Source organism: Elephantulus edwardii, unplaced genomic scaffold, assembly GCF_000299155.1.
Source record: "Elephantulus edwardii isolate Elephantulus edwardi_28Jun2011 unplaced genomic scaffold, EleEdw1.0 scaffold00104, whole genome shotgun sequence".
In the NCBI taxonomy this organism is placed as follows: Eukaryota; Metazoa; Chordata; class Mammalia; order Macroscelidea; family Macroscelididae; genus Elephantulus; species Elephantulus edwardii.
In genome coordinates, this window is record NW_006399854.1 from 1,907,212 (window position 1) to 1,924,974 (window position 17,763).

At 40.3% G+C, this 17,763-nt stretch overlaps 1 protein-coding gene across 2 annotated transcripts in view; it reads left to right on the forward strand.

Moving 5' to 3' along the window:
- The first annotated feature begins 673 nt into the window (after positions 1 to 673).
- The window catches only part of DAAM1 (dishevelled associated activator of morphogenesis 1), a 137,489-nt gene continuing 120,399 nt past the window's right edge, over positions 674 to 17,763 (forward strand). Inside the window, exon 1 of one of the 2 annotated variants that reach the window (XM_006891771.1) lies at positions 674 to 871. In XM_006891771.1, coding sequence (XP_006891833.1) covers positions 689 to 871 — 183 coding nt within the window. In that variant the 5' untranslated portion in view covers positions 674 to 688. The remainder of the gene's footprint in view (positions 872 to 17,763) is intronic. The other variant, XM_006891770.1, reaches the window with a different exon arrangement.

The window sequence follows — 17,763 nt, forward strand, 5'->3', positions numbered from 1 at the left end:
TGGCTTAGTGGTAAGGAGTTGAGCTGCCAACCCTGCGGCATGCAGTTCGAATCTTCTAGCTGCTCTGAGGGAGAAAGATGAGTAAACTCCACTGGAGGAGGATCAGCTATGAGGTTTGGTTGTATGGTACATAACAACAAACATGTATATTCTTCAGAGTTCATGAGGCTGATGCTGGGTAGGTAAGGGTTAGATCTATTGTTTATCGGGTTCCTATGAGTTGTTTTCATCTTGACGTCATCTGACAATAGCAGTAACATGTGTATTATTAATCCCAAATAGGGACAGTAAAGACAGAAAAATTGGACTTTAAATAGTGAATAAGAAATACCCAAAGCACTCTCCACAGGGACAGGGAAAAGGTCATTCTTCGAGGAGGTAACAAAACAAGTCAGCAGGAGATGGACTGTGTTATACAAAAGAATGGCTCAGGGCAATTAGTGTATATTGTAGGGTGGTGTGGCTGCAGTTTTGCGCTGTTTGCTCAGCAGTTGGTCGTATGAAATATTCAACAAGAGAATGGAGGTACATGAAATCCTTTTGGATTAGTATTCTCTGTACCCTACAGCATGCCCTTCCATGAATTGGTCTTTGCTCCCACCCCATCTCTTTGATCTATTCTTAAACTCTTCATTCTCCTCTTTCCACAGAGTTTAGCTGCTCCAAAAAAATAGAACAGCTTTCAGCCATGGCCCCAAGGAAGAGAGGCGGACGGGGGATTTCTTTCATCTTTTGCTGTTTCCGAAATAATGACCACCCAGAAATCACCTATCGTCTGCGGAACAACAGCAACTTTGCGCTTCAGACCATGGAGCCGGCATTGCCCATGCCCCCTGTGGAGGAGCTGGATGTCATGTTCAGTGAGCTTGTGGTGAGTGTCAGCTTTCCAGACTGTCATGAGATGGGAGCGGACGGGGGACGGGGGTGGCCAGGAAGAGAGAATATAGATAGGTGGTCAGGAACTGCACTGCCATTTGCCAGCTGCTCTGTGGAAGAAAGATGAGCAGTCTCCTCCCATGTGATCTACAGCCTCTGAAAACCCACTGGACAGTCACTTCCAACTCAGTGGTACATAACAAAAACAACGGTAGCTGCTGCTTCTGTTAGTGAAACTGTCCCCATCATCCCTTGTGTCCGCACCCTGAGCCAGTGGAGATGAAAGAGAAAGAAGAAGATAGCATTTCTTCTTCATACATTTTTGGGGTTGGGTTTTTTTGTTGTTTTTGGTGGGTTTTTTTGTGTTTTGTTTTATTTTGTTTTGTGTTTTTAAGGCATTTAGACTGTTAGGTCTTCAAATATGTAGCAGTATTGCATCTCAGATTGCCAGTACTACATGCCATTTGAATCTCCCTATTGCTCTTAGTGGAAAAGTTAGACAATCCCCCATGCAATTTATAGCCTCCAAACACCCACTAGAGGGTCAACTATCTATGAGATGGTTCTGACTCAAAACAGCAATTGCTGTTTTGTTGTTGTGATCCCTCACTAAGATTTTACTTTTATGTGATTAAATAATTTCTTCACCCGCTTCTGACCTCAGAATTTCTTAAAATGTCATTCCCATCCCTACTCTTGACACATTAGATATATTGATGAGTGGTGGTTGTTGTTAGGTGCTGTTGAGTCATAAATAACTCATAGCGACCCTATGAACAAAAGACCTGAACACTTTTGTTACTTTCATCATTTCTCCATGTTCATGGAGTTTCCAGAGGCAAGCTGTTTCAAAATTGGATGCCACTCCTGCTTCCAAGCTTATACTGATATATCTTTTTTAAAAATTAGTCATACTACTTCTCCTGTTCTTGATCTTTGTATAAGACATTATTACTCAAGTATAATAATTTTAAAGCCTAATGATAAGGTTGGAGGAATAACTCTTCTGGAAAAATTTTTGAAGATCCTATCATAGTTTGAAATCCTCCACACTAAAGTGACCTATCTAGGATAGGACCCATTCATCAGGAGACGAATGTGTTCTCTTCAATAATATCCAAAGTAATGCTGCTTTCCACTCAGCTATTATAGCAAAGTTTAAAGAGCTTTGGACTAGAGATTAGGAAGACCTTGGTTCAAACTACTGATTTTATTGTTTGTAAAATCATAGAAAATTCCTAACTTTGCCAGGCTAGTAGTTTTCTGGAGACTGGCTCATTGGCTAGATCACTGTTGATGAGTTGGATTTGACTCTGAGACCCTCCATTGAGTTTCTGAGCCTGTAGATTTAAATCAGAGGACTACCCGTTTTCCTTCTGTGCTGCTGCTGGTGGATTTGAAATTGCTATGGACTTTGCCACCGGGGGCTGGGGGTGGGGGGTGGAGAAGAATATTTTTTTATTGATTTGATGTGATATTTTCTTGAAAAAATATAGTGTGAAACTGACCTGCTTCCTGACCCTTCTCTCTCTTGTTGTACTGTCAATATTAACTCACAACAACACTATAGGAAGGAACAGAATGCCCCATAGGGTTGCTAGAGCTGTAAATCTTTATGAAAGGAGACCACCTCATCTTTCTCAGAGTAGCTGGTAGGTTGGAATCACCAACCTTGAGGTTAGTAGCCATGCATTTTAACCACTACACCATCAGGTCTGCTTGGCTGTTAGTCCCTCCCCCTAAAAGAAACAATATAGGTGGCTGTGCCAGTCACTAATAATAAACCAATTTATGCTGTGCTAACAAAACTGCAATGGTTACAACATCAGAGGACTGTCCTTTGCTGATATTGCATATCCACCACCCATCAGCCCTGATTCTACTCCTCACTGTCATCTAAGACCTACTTCTCCTGTTAGAGGAGCCTGACGAACTGCCAGCAGTCTGTTCCAGCTTATGTTGGACCATACTTCTGCCACTTTAGTCTATGCTTCACTGGGCAAAGCATTGCTGAGTTCACAGGAATCAGCCTTCTACAGGGATGGGCACCAGAAGTGGCATGACCAAGCCTGAGGACATTGTGGTGAGAGGGCCACATGATTTTCTCCAGGGAGTAGCCATGAGTCATGTGTGTCTTTGACTATCCAGAAGGACAATTAAGATGCATTTATGATTTTATTTTCCATGTAAAAGAATTCAAAGGTGAAAGCCAATCCAAAGAGACAGGTGCTCCTCGTGGATGCAGACCACCACAGTGGTAGAGAGCTCGGACATTGAAAGCCTCCATAGCCATGGTCTTTCCCCACTATTTGGGGACTTAGAGCAGAAGCTCCCTTGGTGGCAGCTCCATGTTCATCTTGAAGAGAGCTTATTGTTCCATAAGAGAAAATTCCGCTCCCTCTGCCTTATTGATGTCTTTATTCTGTGTGAAAATTGCCTACAGCTGTTATTTGTTAAAGAGTCCATGCCAAACCAGAACTTGAAGCCGAAACCATTGGAAAACAAATTATCTTGAGGTTTGTGTCTGTCCTGGTGAGTGATGGATACATTTTTGTCTACTCCTGACTTCAGGGACTTAGACCGCAAATCCATCCAACTGCCAGGGGTGGCCTGGTGCAAGAGAGGTGGGCTCAGAGCCACTAGAAACATCTGCCCTGGGCGCTCTTGAGTACTTGCGGATGCAGTTTTGCTTCTGTCCATGCACAAGAGATGGAGAATACTATGTGTAGTGGACTCCGGAGTCAAGAACTCTGCAAGAGGCCAGCTATGCAACCTAGAATGCTGTCTTTTAGTTGTTCTCTCTTTAAATTATCTCTGTAAAATGTGGATAATACTATCTCTTTGATGGGGTTGTGAGAATTGAAAAAGAGAATTATAGGCAAGGAGGCTGGCATCTAATGTTTTTATATTCCATGTCCTAGGGGACGAGAGACAATTTGGGCATTTTCTGAGCAATACCCTGAGCGAATATCCCTGCTTTTTTCTTCCTTGAAACTGAGTTCTGCCTGGCTGTGAGCATCATTGTGGACCTAGTATGCAGGCCACTCTTCCTCGGTATCTATTGGAAACCATCTCATCTGAGTTTATCGTTCTGTGCCAGTTTCCCCTGCCTCGTGAGATGAGTCACTCATTTGACATTTTAAAAAGGGACACCAGATAGGTTTCTTTCAGAATGGCTTGAGACAGCCATATCATCTCATAAATAAAGCAAGCTCTGATGGAGGTCAGCCCCATGTATCTTTAACGAAGGTCCTGCAGTGGGCTCTCTGCCACAGGCTGTGGAAACAGAATTAAACCAGTTTCAGGAGATAGGATTTGCTTAGGAGCCTCATCCCAAGCATTTATTTTTTTTTTAAATAACAGCTTTAATGAGCTATCCACATACCACATATTTCACCCATTTAAAAAATACCATTCTGTGGCTTCTAGTATATTCATAAAGCTGCACACTCATCACCACAATCAATTTTAGGACATTTTTATCAACCTCAATAAAAAGTACCCATTCATTGCTGAGCACTTCCCACCAATTCTTCAACCCCTGGCAATCATTAGCTTAACTTTTGTGTCTCTACAGATTGACATATGTTTGGCATTTCGTAGAAATAAAATCATATATTAGGTGATTTTTTTTTGTGACTAGCTTCTTTACTTTTGCCTGCTGTTTTCAAGGTGCATCTGTGTTGTGGCACCTTGTTATTGTTGTTAGGTGCCATCAAGTCAAGGATGACTCATCATGACCCTGTGAACAGCCATCTTGAAACCTGCCCTATCCTGTGCCATCCTCATCCTCTCTGACACACGACAGCCCATTGCTGAAGTCACAGTGTCAGTCCATCTCATTGGAGCTCTTCTGTCCTTCTCTGAACCTCCCTCTTTCCAAGCATGACTTTCCTTTACAAGGAATATCCTTGCCTAACTACATGTCAAAAGTATAAAATACAAAAATTCATCATCTTTGCCTCCAAGAAGCACTCTGGTTGCACCCTTTCCAAGACATATCTGTTTGTTCTTTTGGCAGCCCATGAGATGCTCAGTATTCTTCTCTAGCCCCACAACTCAAAGCATTTAGTGTCCTTCTGTCATCTTTATTCATTGTTCTTCTGTCATTCTTCATTGTCCAGCTCTGTGAGGCATAGCAAGTAATTGAGAAGACCATGGCCTGAATCAGGCATGCCTTAGTCTTCAAGCTGACATCATGGCTCTTCAGTATTTTGGAGAGATGTCAGGCAACAGACTTGCCCAGTATAATGTATCTCTTCAGTTCCTGACTGCTGGTGCCAAGGGTGTTGATTGTTGATCCAAGCAAGGTGAAATCACTGGCAGCTTCAGTCTTTTCCCATCTATCATAATGTTGACTCTCGGGCCTTGGGTAAGGATCTTTGTCTTCTTAATGTTGAGCTATAATACGTACTGAAGGCTGTAGTCCTTGATCTTCTGCAGCAAGCATTTCATATTATCCTCACTTTCAGCAAGCATAATGCAGATTGGTGATGAGTTTTTCTCCAATCCTAATGCCACACTCCACGTAGCACTGCCTAATTCCTTTTTATTGCTATATAATATTTTATTTTATGAAGATAGCGTATTTTGTTCATCCATTCATATGTTGATGCACATTTTGTTTGTTTCTACTCTGGCTGTTGTGACTAAAACTGCTTTGCTATGACCATTCTTGTACATATTTCTGCGTGGATATATGTTTTCAGTTCTCTTGGTTATATACCCAAGAGTGGAATTGTCAGGTCACATGGTAACTCTGTGTTTAATTTTTTAGAAACTGCCAGACTATTTTTCAAAGCAGCTACACAATTTAAAAAGTCTTAAATTATTCAAAACAAGCTATTTGCAGGTACCTGTTGTTGTTAGGTGCTGTCAAGATGGTTCCATCTCATAGTGGTCCTTGTATAACAGCAAGAAATGCCACCAAGTTCTCTGCCATTCTCCCCATCACTGTTGTGTTTGAACTCGCTGTTCAGCCTCTGTGTCAGTCCACCTCATGGAGACCTTCTTTTTCACTGACTCTCAGCTTTGCTAAGCATGCCCTTCTGCGGGGAATGGTCCCCTCTGATAATATGGTAATTCTATAAAATGTCCTTGTTCAGGAAATTTGTCTCAATAAAGCAATAGAAATTTTCTTTGGGTTGAAGGGAATGTGTCATTGACTGACAGATTCTTTTGTCATGTGTCTTAAACGCCTTCCTGTGTAGGCCCTGAGGTAACTGGTGAGCAGAACCAACACTTCATGGAGCTGAAGGTTTAACAAGGAAGTCTTGTCAAAGTGTGGTCACGTTCTTTGTGAGGGGATACTCAAGCAGTGCATTTTCTTTGTGAAGAAAGAGCTTTTATTCTCCTTTTTCCTGTGGGGAGAGTTCCACTGGAGTAACATTTCCTACCTGCCTTTCGGTTCCTTCCTTCTTTTTGGAATGTGTACAGCTCAGTCCCTCTCTCTTTTTGTGCAAGTAAGCTGCTTTCTGTAGCCCTCAGTGCTTAAAATCCACAAGGGTGAGTTCCTGAGAATACATTCTGTCATTATGCAGCCATCACTGTGACGGGGTGGGTAAATATCAATTCAGGGGTAAAATCTTTGCAAGGCTACTTGCCAAAAGATGAAAGTTGAATTTTCTAAGTCAGGTTTGATGAGTGGGGGGGAAAAAAGGAAAAAAATGCATTCCATTTTCTCGTTATCAGTCTGTTCGCAGTTGATTAATTCTAAACTTGCTGGGGAGGAAGGATGCTGACACTTCCTCTTAAATTCCATAGATACCAACCTAAGCCTAAAAGGATCATTGCACGTTCCTTGGGGGAAGTAATATTTAATGTAAAATATGACGAAGAGGAGAAGTAAGGGTGTTCTAGAGTGGAAACTGCGTCTGTGAGGGCTAGAAGGTCAGAGAGAGAGCATGGGTGGTTCATAGAACTGAGAAAAATTCATTTTAGCTGGAGTATAAAATTGGAGGCTGAGAGTACTGGGCATTGTGAGAAGTGTGCCTAGAAAAGTGTGTTGGGATCGTTGCATTACAGCTTATTTAACTGTATAACTAATTCTTCTTGAGTTCAAGAAATGCTTCTGCTTTCTTACAAATTTTCTCAGTTAACCAAATCAGGACTTAAGACTGGTTATTTCTAGTTCAGTCATGACTGACAAAGCAACACTGGAGCAGACCTGAATTTGTAAAATGTGCTTGTACCAGAACAATAACTGAATGGGAAAAATGATGAGTCAACATCCTACTAGAAATGTAATCTCCCTCTAGAAAATGAGGGCAGTGTGCACATGACTCAGCATCCTAGTCTCTTGATCAGCACAGTGGGAAGTAATAACGGTGGTTTGACCACCCTGCTTTGGATGTATGCTCCTGTCTGCTGTCGTGGCAATAATCCACTCTCCTGCATTAGACTCTTAAAAGGGCTTACAGTGCTTCTTCTGAGTTTCCCATTTCAAGGACTTGACCTGCAATTTTTTCTTTGTGATTACCATCCCAGTACACTCATAGCAAAGAAATTTGGATCTGTATTTGAGCTGTGGTGTTGAAGAAGAGTGTTGAATATACCATGGACTGCCAGGAGAACAAACAGGTTCATCCTAGAGAGGGTGAAGCCAGGCTGCTCCTTGGAGGCAAGGATTCTGAAGCTTTGTCTGACATATTTTGGGCATGTTGCAAGGTAGAACCAGTCCTTGGAGAGGGACATCATGCTTGGAAAGGTGGAGGGACGGAGAAGGAGGGAGACCATTGATGAGATGGATTGATTCAGTGACTGGGATAATGAGGGTAGAGGGTAGATAATGAGGGTGTCAGAGACAGTAAAGTTGGCACAGGATTGAGCAGGTTTTAGGGCTGTTGTACATAGGGTCACTATGAGTTACAAGTCAATGGCACATAACAACCTATTTTGCTATCATGGCATTGACTGAAACAGTTCAGACCAATTTGAAGCCCTAAATCAAATATACCAAAGTACATCAGAGTATTTTCTGACTGGCTGTGTGAGGTATCATCACATCTGCTCAGATCCCAAGTGAACATGAACAATAGAACAAATCATTGCTCAGCCTGGACTAGCCTCACAGTCTTTGTTGTATTTGAGCCCATTGTTGCTTTTTTTGTCTCAGTCCACTTTGTTGAAGGGTTTCCTCTTCTTACTGACATTCTGTTTTACCAAGTATGTGCTCCAGGGGTTGACCCCTCTCAGGTTACCTTTGCAAAACTAACCATTGTTCTATGTGGTCATTATGAGGTATCCATAAGTTTAGGGAAAGGTGTCAATTCTTCCTGGGGAGATTCTGAGTATGTTTTCTTTGAATCATGCTATTTTTGTGATGTACTTTGTTAAAACTCTGACCTTTTCTAGTTAAACTGATTTTGAAATATCAAGAGGAAAGAGATTTACTAAATGTTCCCTTCCACTTATCTGACGAATATGTAGCTACTTGATAACTCCATGTGGGTTCAGTGTTTCTGATATGTATCCCTTCACAAATGTGATGCTGGACTTGATCTACTGATTGCTCCCATTTATTTCACCCTCAGCTCTTTTTCACTCTTTGTGTGACGCATACAGTATGTCCAGCTACTTGTCCTGAGTGAGGTAGTAGGTAAGAAAACCAGGTTTCAGCAAAGTAGAATTATTATTATTAGTTTAGGGAGGAGGGTAGAGAAAATAGTGCAACAATGAATGAATGAAAACCCAAAAATCTCTGTAAATGTTCATTAAAATTAATAAAATTTAATTAAAAAAAGAAATTTTACATTGTATAACACACATATTTGCAGTCCGTTTTTTTTTAATTTTTTTTCTATATTTTATTAATTTTCATAAACATTTACAGAGATTTTGGGTTTCCATTCATTCATTGTTGCACTATTCTCTCTACCCTCCTCCCAGTTTGTTCTTGTCCAAATGCCACAGTGCTTGTCAAAGCCAGTTCTGATTAATCTTCTTTGTCAGTGTGTCCTTTGCCATTCCCTATCACTCCTCCCTGAGAGAGACTTCACCCTGAGTCATAAGGAAAAGGGGATGGCGTATTCTCTTAGCTACTTCCTGCTGAAAAGGGACGCTGTGGGTTTCAGGGTGAAGATCTTCTCTCACTACTCTAAAGGGCCCCTTTGGCAGTAGGAAACACATAGACTGTTATGGAGATTGATTTTGGAATTTAGATGCACTCTTATTGATTGTGCTTGGCCGTACATGTTCATATCCTTGAAGATGTATCATGGGGGTGTTGCAACCTAGAAGACACAAATTTTACTAACAAGTTATAAGTACATGAGTCCAAAAATTATGGAAAAGTAAAAGATTCTTTCATTGTTTTACAAACCCTCCCCCAGGTCCCCTCCACCATGTAGCCCTCGCTCTAGTCTCCTGTGATGACAGAAATACCTAGTTATATATCTCTTTTAAACAGTTTTCTCCCTCCTCTGTTTCAGTGCAGTATACATTATTGAACCCATCTTACTCAGTCTCTCCCCAACCCCAAGGACAGTCCCATTCTACAACAGTGGCATCATGTAATATTTGTCCTTTTGTAACTGGGATATTTCACTCAGCATAATGTTCTCCAGAGTCAACCATTTTGAATAATATTGCATGAGTTCCTTGTTTTTTAATGCAGCATAGTATTCCATTGTGTGAATATACCACAGCTTCTCTAGCCATTCGTTTGTTGATGGGCACTTAGGTTGTTTCCAACTCCTTGCTATTGTGAACAAAGCTGCAATAAACATGGGTGTGCATATATCTGCTTGGATGTCAGCTATGGTCTCTTCAGGATATATTCCCAGTAGTGGAATTGAGAGAAGATCTTCACCCTGAAACCCACAGCGTCCCTTTTCAGCAGGAAGTAGCTAAGGGAATACGCCATCCCCTTTTCCTTATGACTCAGGGTGAAGTCTCTCTCAGGGAGGCCTCATTATAAGAAAAGTTTCATTCTAATAGAATAGAACAGAATCAATCTAATTAATCTAATCTAATCTACCATTGTGAATTTGTAAGTAGTTGAAAATAATAATGCATCACGAATCCAAGTTTTTCTAAGGCTGAAATGCTACCAGTTCAATATTACATTATTTTTTTGGTAAATCTGCCTTCTAACCCAGCCTTTTTTAGTAAGTCTTATGCTTTAGGAAATATAGAGTTCTAGCCTTTTCTGAAAATGTGGAATATTTTAGATAAACATATTGAGAAAACCACTACCGAGAATTGCCACTAAAAATGGAAAAACATCAATCAAAACATCATAATGGTGGATGTTGTGGTTGTTGTTGTGTACCATTGAGTTGGAAACTACCCATAGCTGATCCTCCGTCAGGTTGTCAGAGGCAGTAAACCACATGGGAGGTGATTGCCCTTCTTTCTCCCACAGGGTCGCTGGTGGATTTGAACTTCGTGCTTTTGTGTTGGCAGCACAGTTCCTTACCACTAACTAAGCCACCAGGGCTCCCTCAGTGGTGGCTATGATAGGCTAATAGGAACATTTTTTTAAATCACTATGAATATAACCACTTAGCATAGGTCAATTTTATTATTAAGTTCTGAGGACAGTCTAACATTAGTAACCAGAGCAGAATTTGAAAAATAGTAAGATAGTAAGAATGAAAGAATTTAGTTGATACATCAGCATTAGAAGAATTTACAGTCAAGGTAAGCAGTGCCAATGAAATTCACTTGGGAACTTACATCAGCAAACACTTCATTTTTCAATATATTCTGAAGTCACTTTGGTATGAAAGGAGCAATAGGAATCTAAGATAGTCTTAAAGATTTACCCGTATTATCCAGTTAACCATGTGGTAACTATTCTTCCAATATGTCAACATAATTTCTCTTCTTGCAAGAGCTATTTTGGACTCTTTAGTAAAATCCTTCCATTATCACTAGACTCAACAAAAAGTTTCAACACTTTTTATCTCTTTATTTTTTTCCATTTCATTTTTTAAAACTTTTGTTTTATATTGGTTTCCTTACAAAGTTTGTGTACATTGTGTTTCACACTATCCTTCATTCACATTGTGTTTCATACAATCACTCCGATTCATTGTTTTGGGGGTGTTGTTTTTTTTTTAAATTTTATTTCGTTATTTTTGTGTGTGTGTACCGTCAAATCAGATCTGACTGATGCAGAAGGAGATTGTTCCTCCTTCTCCAGCAGAGCATCTGGTGGATTCAAACCATGCACCTCTGAGATTGCAGTGCAGCTTCTTGCCACTAGGCCACCAGAGCTCGCCGTCAATTCATTGTTTTATAAAATTAATCACCATTGAACTATACCCATCATATCCCTGTCTTTACAGATCCCCACCAGATCTTTCCTATTTCCTTTATCCCTCCCTCCTTCCACTCACCAGATTGTGCAACCCTATCATTTCCCCCCACCCATTGTCACCCCTCTGTTACCATGCTTACCTAATTGAATCCTCATACACGTTTTACTAGTTATCTATTTCTATAATAATGCTCTTAGGCAGTATTTATCCTTATGAGACTCAGTTCACTTAGCATAATGCTCTCCAGACCATCTCAAGTTAGGTAGTAATTCTCAAAATCATTGCTCCTGAGTGCTGCATTGTATTCTTTTGTGTGAATGTACTACAATTTATCAATCCCTTTGATTGTGGTTGGACATTTGGACTATTTCCATATTCTTGCAGTGGTGAATAATGCTGCTATGAACACTAGTACAAATAATCTGTTTGTGTCTCAGTTCTAGTTTTCCTAGCAGTGAAACAGCTGGGTCATATGGAATTTCTATGTTCAGCTTTTTGAGAAAACGTCAAATTTCCTTCTGGAGTGGTTGTACCGTTTTACAATCCCACCAACAGTGTATAATCTTCTGTCATTCATTTTGGTCTTTTACCAATAATTCCTAACAACAACAACAAAAGACCAAATAACTGAAAGCTCTATTAGGAAAAGATATGCATGGATTGTTTTGGGGAAAGATGACCATTTTTTGAGTGCAGAAGAAAAACCAGGAAGTCCTTTGTCAAGTTCTTAACATGTAAAACCAACTGATTTCAAGTTCATTGTGGATCATGCCATCTTCATGTGTGTCAACCAGAAGAAATGTTTTCCATAGTGTTTTTGATAACTCATTTTTTCAGAAGCAGATCACCAAGCCTTTCTTCCAGTGTTCCTGTAGGTAGACTTGAATGTCTAACCTTTTGATTAACAATTGAGAGCAGTGACCATTTGTACTCCCCAGGGGTTCAACTTTTTCCTGTGTGGGCACTCTTTATGTTGACTTCTCTCTAAATATGCACCTTACACATTCAGAGAACAGAATGGTACTGGCATCATATCTGACATTTTCACTTTTGGATCCTCAGGACCTACAATAGTGTGTGATCCAGAGTGAGTGTGCAGTTAGTGTTTGTAATTGGATGAGTGGCCACAGAACTAATTACTGAAGTAGGACACCTAAGAGACTCAGTGTTACTTGAATGAAGGCATGTGTTACCAAAACCAAACCTGCTGCCATCAAGTTGGTTCTGAATCATAACAACTGGTTTCTGAGGCATTAAATCTTTATGGAAGGAGATGGCCTATTTTTCTCTTGTGGAGCAGTTAATGGGTTCAAACCATTCACCTTTCACATAACACCTCAACACTACAGCACCAGTGCTCCTTACTTATGCATTGTTGTTGTGTTCTGTTGAGTCAGAATTGACTCCTCCAGTGGAGTTTTCAGAGGCTGTGTATCTCACTGGAGGAGATTGCTCAGCTTTCTCCTCTGGTTCAGCTGGTGTTTTCAAACCGTGTTTTGGGCTGACAGTATAACTCCTTACTACTAGGCCACCAGAGCTCACCATGTATTCATTGATCACTGCTAAATCCTCCTACAGTCAGATTTGTGTTTTTATTTACTCTTAGTAGAGGGAGTTACTATGGGGAAAGCAAAGTGGCCTGCATGGAAGAGTGATTAAAAGAGTGATAAAGTTTAAAGAATATTTTCTGTTCTTAAAAAACGTCTCTGTCATCATATATTACAAGGATAAGTTCATAGCCCAGATGCAGGAAGAGGTTCATTGGGCTGGCAAGAGAGTGCTGAGGTCCTAGAGGGTGTGTGTGTGTGTGTGTGTGTGTGTGTGTGTGTGTGTGTAATTTGGCTTCACACTTAGCCACAGGGTGTTTGGGTGCCTTTCTTGTCTCTCACTTTACAGCTGTTTCTTACTCCCAGGAGACAAAGTCCTTTCTGTTCAATTAGGAAAACTCTGCTTAGAAATTATGTTAAGCCTTGTTAAAGATGTTGTACTAGATAGCAGCTGTAAATGTGAAAATTTAAAAGGTTAGATATTGAGAGAGGGTTCTAAAATGTTTCCAACAGAGCTATTTGGATTACTGGAAACTTCTACTGGTGATGTAGACTAATTAAAATCTAGTCATTCTGAAAAGTTTCTGGCTGAACTACCACAAAAGCAAAATGAGAACTCTCTAGATTTAGCAGACGGGAGAAAGATGTGGCAGTTTGTGTCTGTGATGATTTTTTTGTTCTTGTCAGGTACTGTTGAGACCACTATTAGAAGTGCCCCAGAAGACAGGCTTAAGGATCTGCTTCTGAAAAGTCACACACAGCCATTGAAAATCCTCTGGAGCAGTTCCATGCTGCAGACATTGGTTATCATGAGTTTGCATAGTTTTCTCCCATAACTAAAGGTACACAGTTCCAATCCACCGGGTGCTCTGCAGGAAGATGGGCAGTCTCCTCCTCTGCAATTTACTGTCTCTAAAAGCCCACTGGAGGGTCAGCTATGGGTCGACAGCACACAACAATGAACAACAACTGCCAGAACTAACAGCAGACTTCACAGGAAACTTTCCAGTAAACCGTACACAGCTTATATTGTCTGTTATTATGGAGAGGATGGGAAGTTGTAGAAAACACTTGGTAGTAAGAAACTAAAACTGATTTCTCTGTAGTCAGCCTTTACAGGTGGGATTTCTCATTTCTTGTTTTTAAATTTCAAATGAAAACATGTCTATCAAACACAGTAGAGACTATTACTGTGTAGGTGGTGGTGAGTCATGGTGTGATACCATGTGGAATGACTAAGTCTATTGGCAGAGCGCTACAGGCTGAGAGTCTTTCAAGTTTGTTCCATGTGTACACATCCCTTTCGGGATGAAAGCTCGGCGGTATTCCATATCTGTCTTTCCTGACTGGTTAGAAGCAGGTAATAAGTCACTGAATGCACTTCTCTTTAAAGTGACAAAATTCTTATCTAGCTTTCAAATTTCCAACTACCACTGTGAAAGTAACATGCTGTTCTCAGGGTCATTATGGTTAAATTTTAAGAGCCTTGTTAGCTATTCATGCTTCCTAGATGTGATTCGTTCATTTTCTGTCAGGAAGGATGTTTATTAATTTAATGATTCGTTACAGCCTAATAAGAATGTTTTCTCCTTAGATTTAGAAAAAGCTTGGAGCTTTTTGTGTGTTTGCTTCTGCCTAAGTTTCTGCTTCAGCCCTTTGCCTGTCTTGTCTTGCCTTTTCCCTGTCAGTGTTTTACTTAGCACTCTCTTACGTGTTTTAATATCTAGTCACTTGCCTCTCCAAGGGTTTCCCTACCCCCCATCCCCCGCCATTGTGCTCTGTGGGATGGGAGAAGAGAGTTAAGAGTAGAGAGGATTGAATGAGGAAGAAGGCATTGCTAAGTTTGGGTCTATCCTTGAGCTGTGTAGGAGAGAGTTGTTTGCTGGGCCAGTGGGAAACCTTTCCTGGTGGTGTTACTCCTCCTCCTTATTTCGTTGAGTTGAACTGACTCATAGCTGATTCTCCAGCAGGTTTGTGGAGGTTGTAAAATCGCACAAGCATAAAGAGTTGGTGCTGCCAACTCAAAGGCACACGGTTTGAATCCACCAACTGCTCTGAGGGAGAAAGATAGGCAGTCTTTTCCTGTGTGATTTACAGCTGTGAGCAAGTTCTGACTGAACAGCACACAACAACAATAATAAATCACATGAGATTGCTCATCTCTCTCCCCTGGATCCACTGCACTGGTTGATGTCAGCTACCAGAGAGGTGCTGCTTTTGGATTAGCTGCACAACTCACTACAGACGATCCCACCAGAGCTTTCTGGTGATGTTAAGATAGGTAAATTGGGCCAGTTTGTGGTGAACTAGTTTCTGAAGTATGTTGATTGAAGGAGAAAAGTTAGTCTTCTCTAAGAAAGAATGCTATTGGAAGCTCCAGGATCCTTTTAAATCAAAGTAACTATGAAGGGACATTAAAACAAAAGTAGTAGGTTGATTGGTTAGATAACCCCAAGTGAGTCTTAACTTCTCCGTCTCCTTATTTTTCTTATTTGTTCCCCTCCAGCATTAAGCACGAGTCTCCTTATCTATATATGTATATATGTGTGTGTGTGTGTATATGAATCTCTAACAGGTTAAGCTAATCTTAAATATATATATACACACACACAGAATTCAGTTATTTGAGTTTTCTCTTATAGCTGGAAGCTTATTTTTATAGTACAGATCTGATAAGTTATTAAAAATGCTTTTACAAAGCTTTACAGGTTTTGTAAAGAATCCATTTTCCAGTTTTTGTCAAGTCTTTTAAAAAATAACTTTTTGCTACAAAGTGTTAGCCTTTCAATTCGTTCAAGACCCTTATTGTATATTATTTCAAATTCCTTCCCTTGCCTTATCTAGAGAATCAGTCCATTTCCTTATATTTATTTGCACTGTGCCAATTACTCAGTTTTCTGATTTATGTAGACTTCTCTATAGAGCTGCATGCTTACTGTAGGATCTGGGCCTGGGGAGGTTTCTTTGTGCAGGGTCTTGTAGAAGTGGTATATAGTAGTGTGCTTTGTTGGGGATAAGTGCCAGACTTTTGGTTCCCACAGCTGAGTTTCCCTTACAGGCTCTTTCTTCCTGATTTTTTTTTTAAATCGAATACCACCTTTTCTTTATGAGAAGAAAGAAAAGCCATCAGGGTTTTGTTTGTTGGTATTTTTCAGAAAGCTGAAATTTCTGTGGAGAAATACGAAAATCTAGTGCACAGACTTCTCTTTTCATTCTTGACAGTTTTTAAAAATTAATTTAAAAATCCTATCTAAGAAAGAGTAATATGAAAGCATGTGTGTGTATATGTGTATGTTGTTATTGTTTACCATCAAGTTGAAACTGCCCCATAGCTGATCCTTCAGCAGGTTTTCAGAGGCAAAAAAATCATATGGGAGAAGATATCCATATTTTTCTGATAAAGCAGCTGGTGGATTCAAACCATGTACCTTTGGATTGGCAGTATAATTTCTTACCAGAAAACCACCAGAAATCCCTAAATAAATAAATGTGTGTGTGTGTGTGTGTGTGTGTGTGTGTACGGTAAGGAGTTTTGCTGCCAGCTCACACATTCCATTTGATTCTGTTGGTTGGACCATGCGAGAAAGATGGGCAGTCTTCTTTTCAGTGATTCACAGCCTCTGAAAACTCTCAATCTTTCTCTCCCCCCCACCCCCGTCTCTCTCTCTCAGGGTGTGTGTGTGTTGATTCCTGGGATTTAGTGAATTGCATTTATTTATTCTTATTAGAAAACTTGGCTTTTAACTCAGAATTACTGTTATCTGTCTGCAGAGCTAACACTGGGAAGATGGATAGAAACAAAACAAAAAAAAATGTAATTTCTTATGGATTTGTCATTAATATTGGCATGCCATTTAATCTAATGGTATTAGGCAGCCTCAGAGGAAGTATTGTCTATCAGTTGGCTTAAGCGGAATGTATATTAATAAAATTTTCAAGAAAAGGAATATGCTGGGCCATGGAAATGGTCTTTAGCTTCAGATGAAAGTTGTTTCTGAGATTGTAACACTTCCCAGATTGAGCTAGTCCCCAGCTATAACTCATTCACTGACTCACTCACTTACTCACAATTGTTGAGTCTTTTCCAATTCATAACTAACTCCCCTCCCTGAGGTTTCTGAAGCTGTAAATCACAAGGGGAAGAGACTGCATATCTTTCTTCCTCACAGCCACTGCTGGACTAGCACCTGGGCACGTGCAGCACAAGAGATCTCTCCAGTTACCACAGGAAGCCACATGGAACCACTTCCTGCTCTTCATCCACTCCTTTCCCATCATTTTTCCTTCTAAACTTAGTCCTTGGCTTAAGAGTCAAACATGATGTTCCACCAGAACTTTAACAGGGCTGTATTTTCCCTACTTTGTCTCCATAGAATTTTTTATTTGCTTATATAGAACTCCAACACCCAGGCCCTTTTTTATTTTATTTTCTAAATTGCTTTATTGAGTTATAATTCACATGCCATAAAATTCACTCATAGTAAGTTTGATTGGTTTCGGTAAATGGGTGTGTGTAACCACCTACACATTTTGATTTTAGAGTATTTCTCTTTTCTCCTAATGTCCTTTTGTTGTTGTTGTTGTGTTCCATCGAATCAGATCCCACTGGCACAGGATGAGATTGCCCCTCTTTCTCCATTGGAGCACCTGGTGGATTCGAACCTCATCCCTTGGGGATCACAGTGCAGCTCCTTGCCACGAGGCCACCAAAGTTCCCTCTGAATGTCCTCTTATGCCCATTGGTAGTCAACCCCGACTCCTGCCTCTAAACCTTGGCAACTAGAAGTGTCCTCTTTGAGATACAGTGATGGATGCTAATTGCTTGTACTGCAGGATTACTTCTTTGACTATTTGAATTAATTATCAAAGTAAAGAATCTCAGTTGTACTACTTTGTAATAATTTCAAAGTTTGAAGAAACTAATGTGAGTCTGATTTTCAAATTAGTTTATATTCCATTTTCTTCCTGTCTTCTCCAACTGTGCTTATAGTCCCCTGTTATGGATTGAATTGTGTCCCTTACCCCCGAAAACATGCTGTAAATCCCAACCACCTATATTTGTGGTTATAAACCTA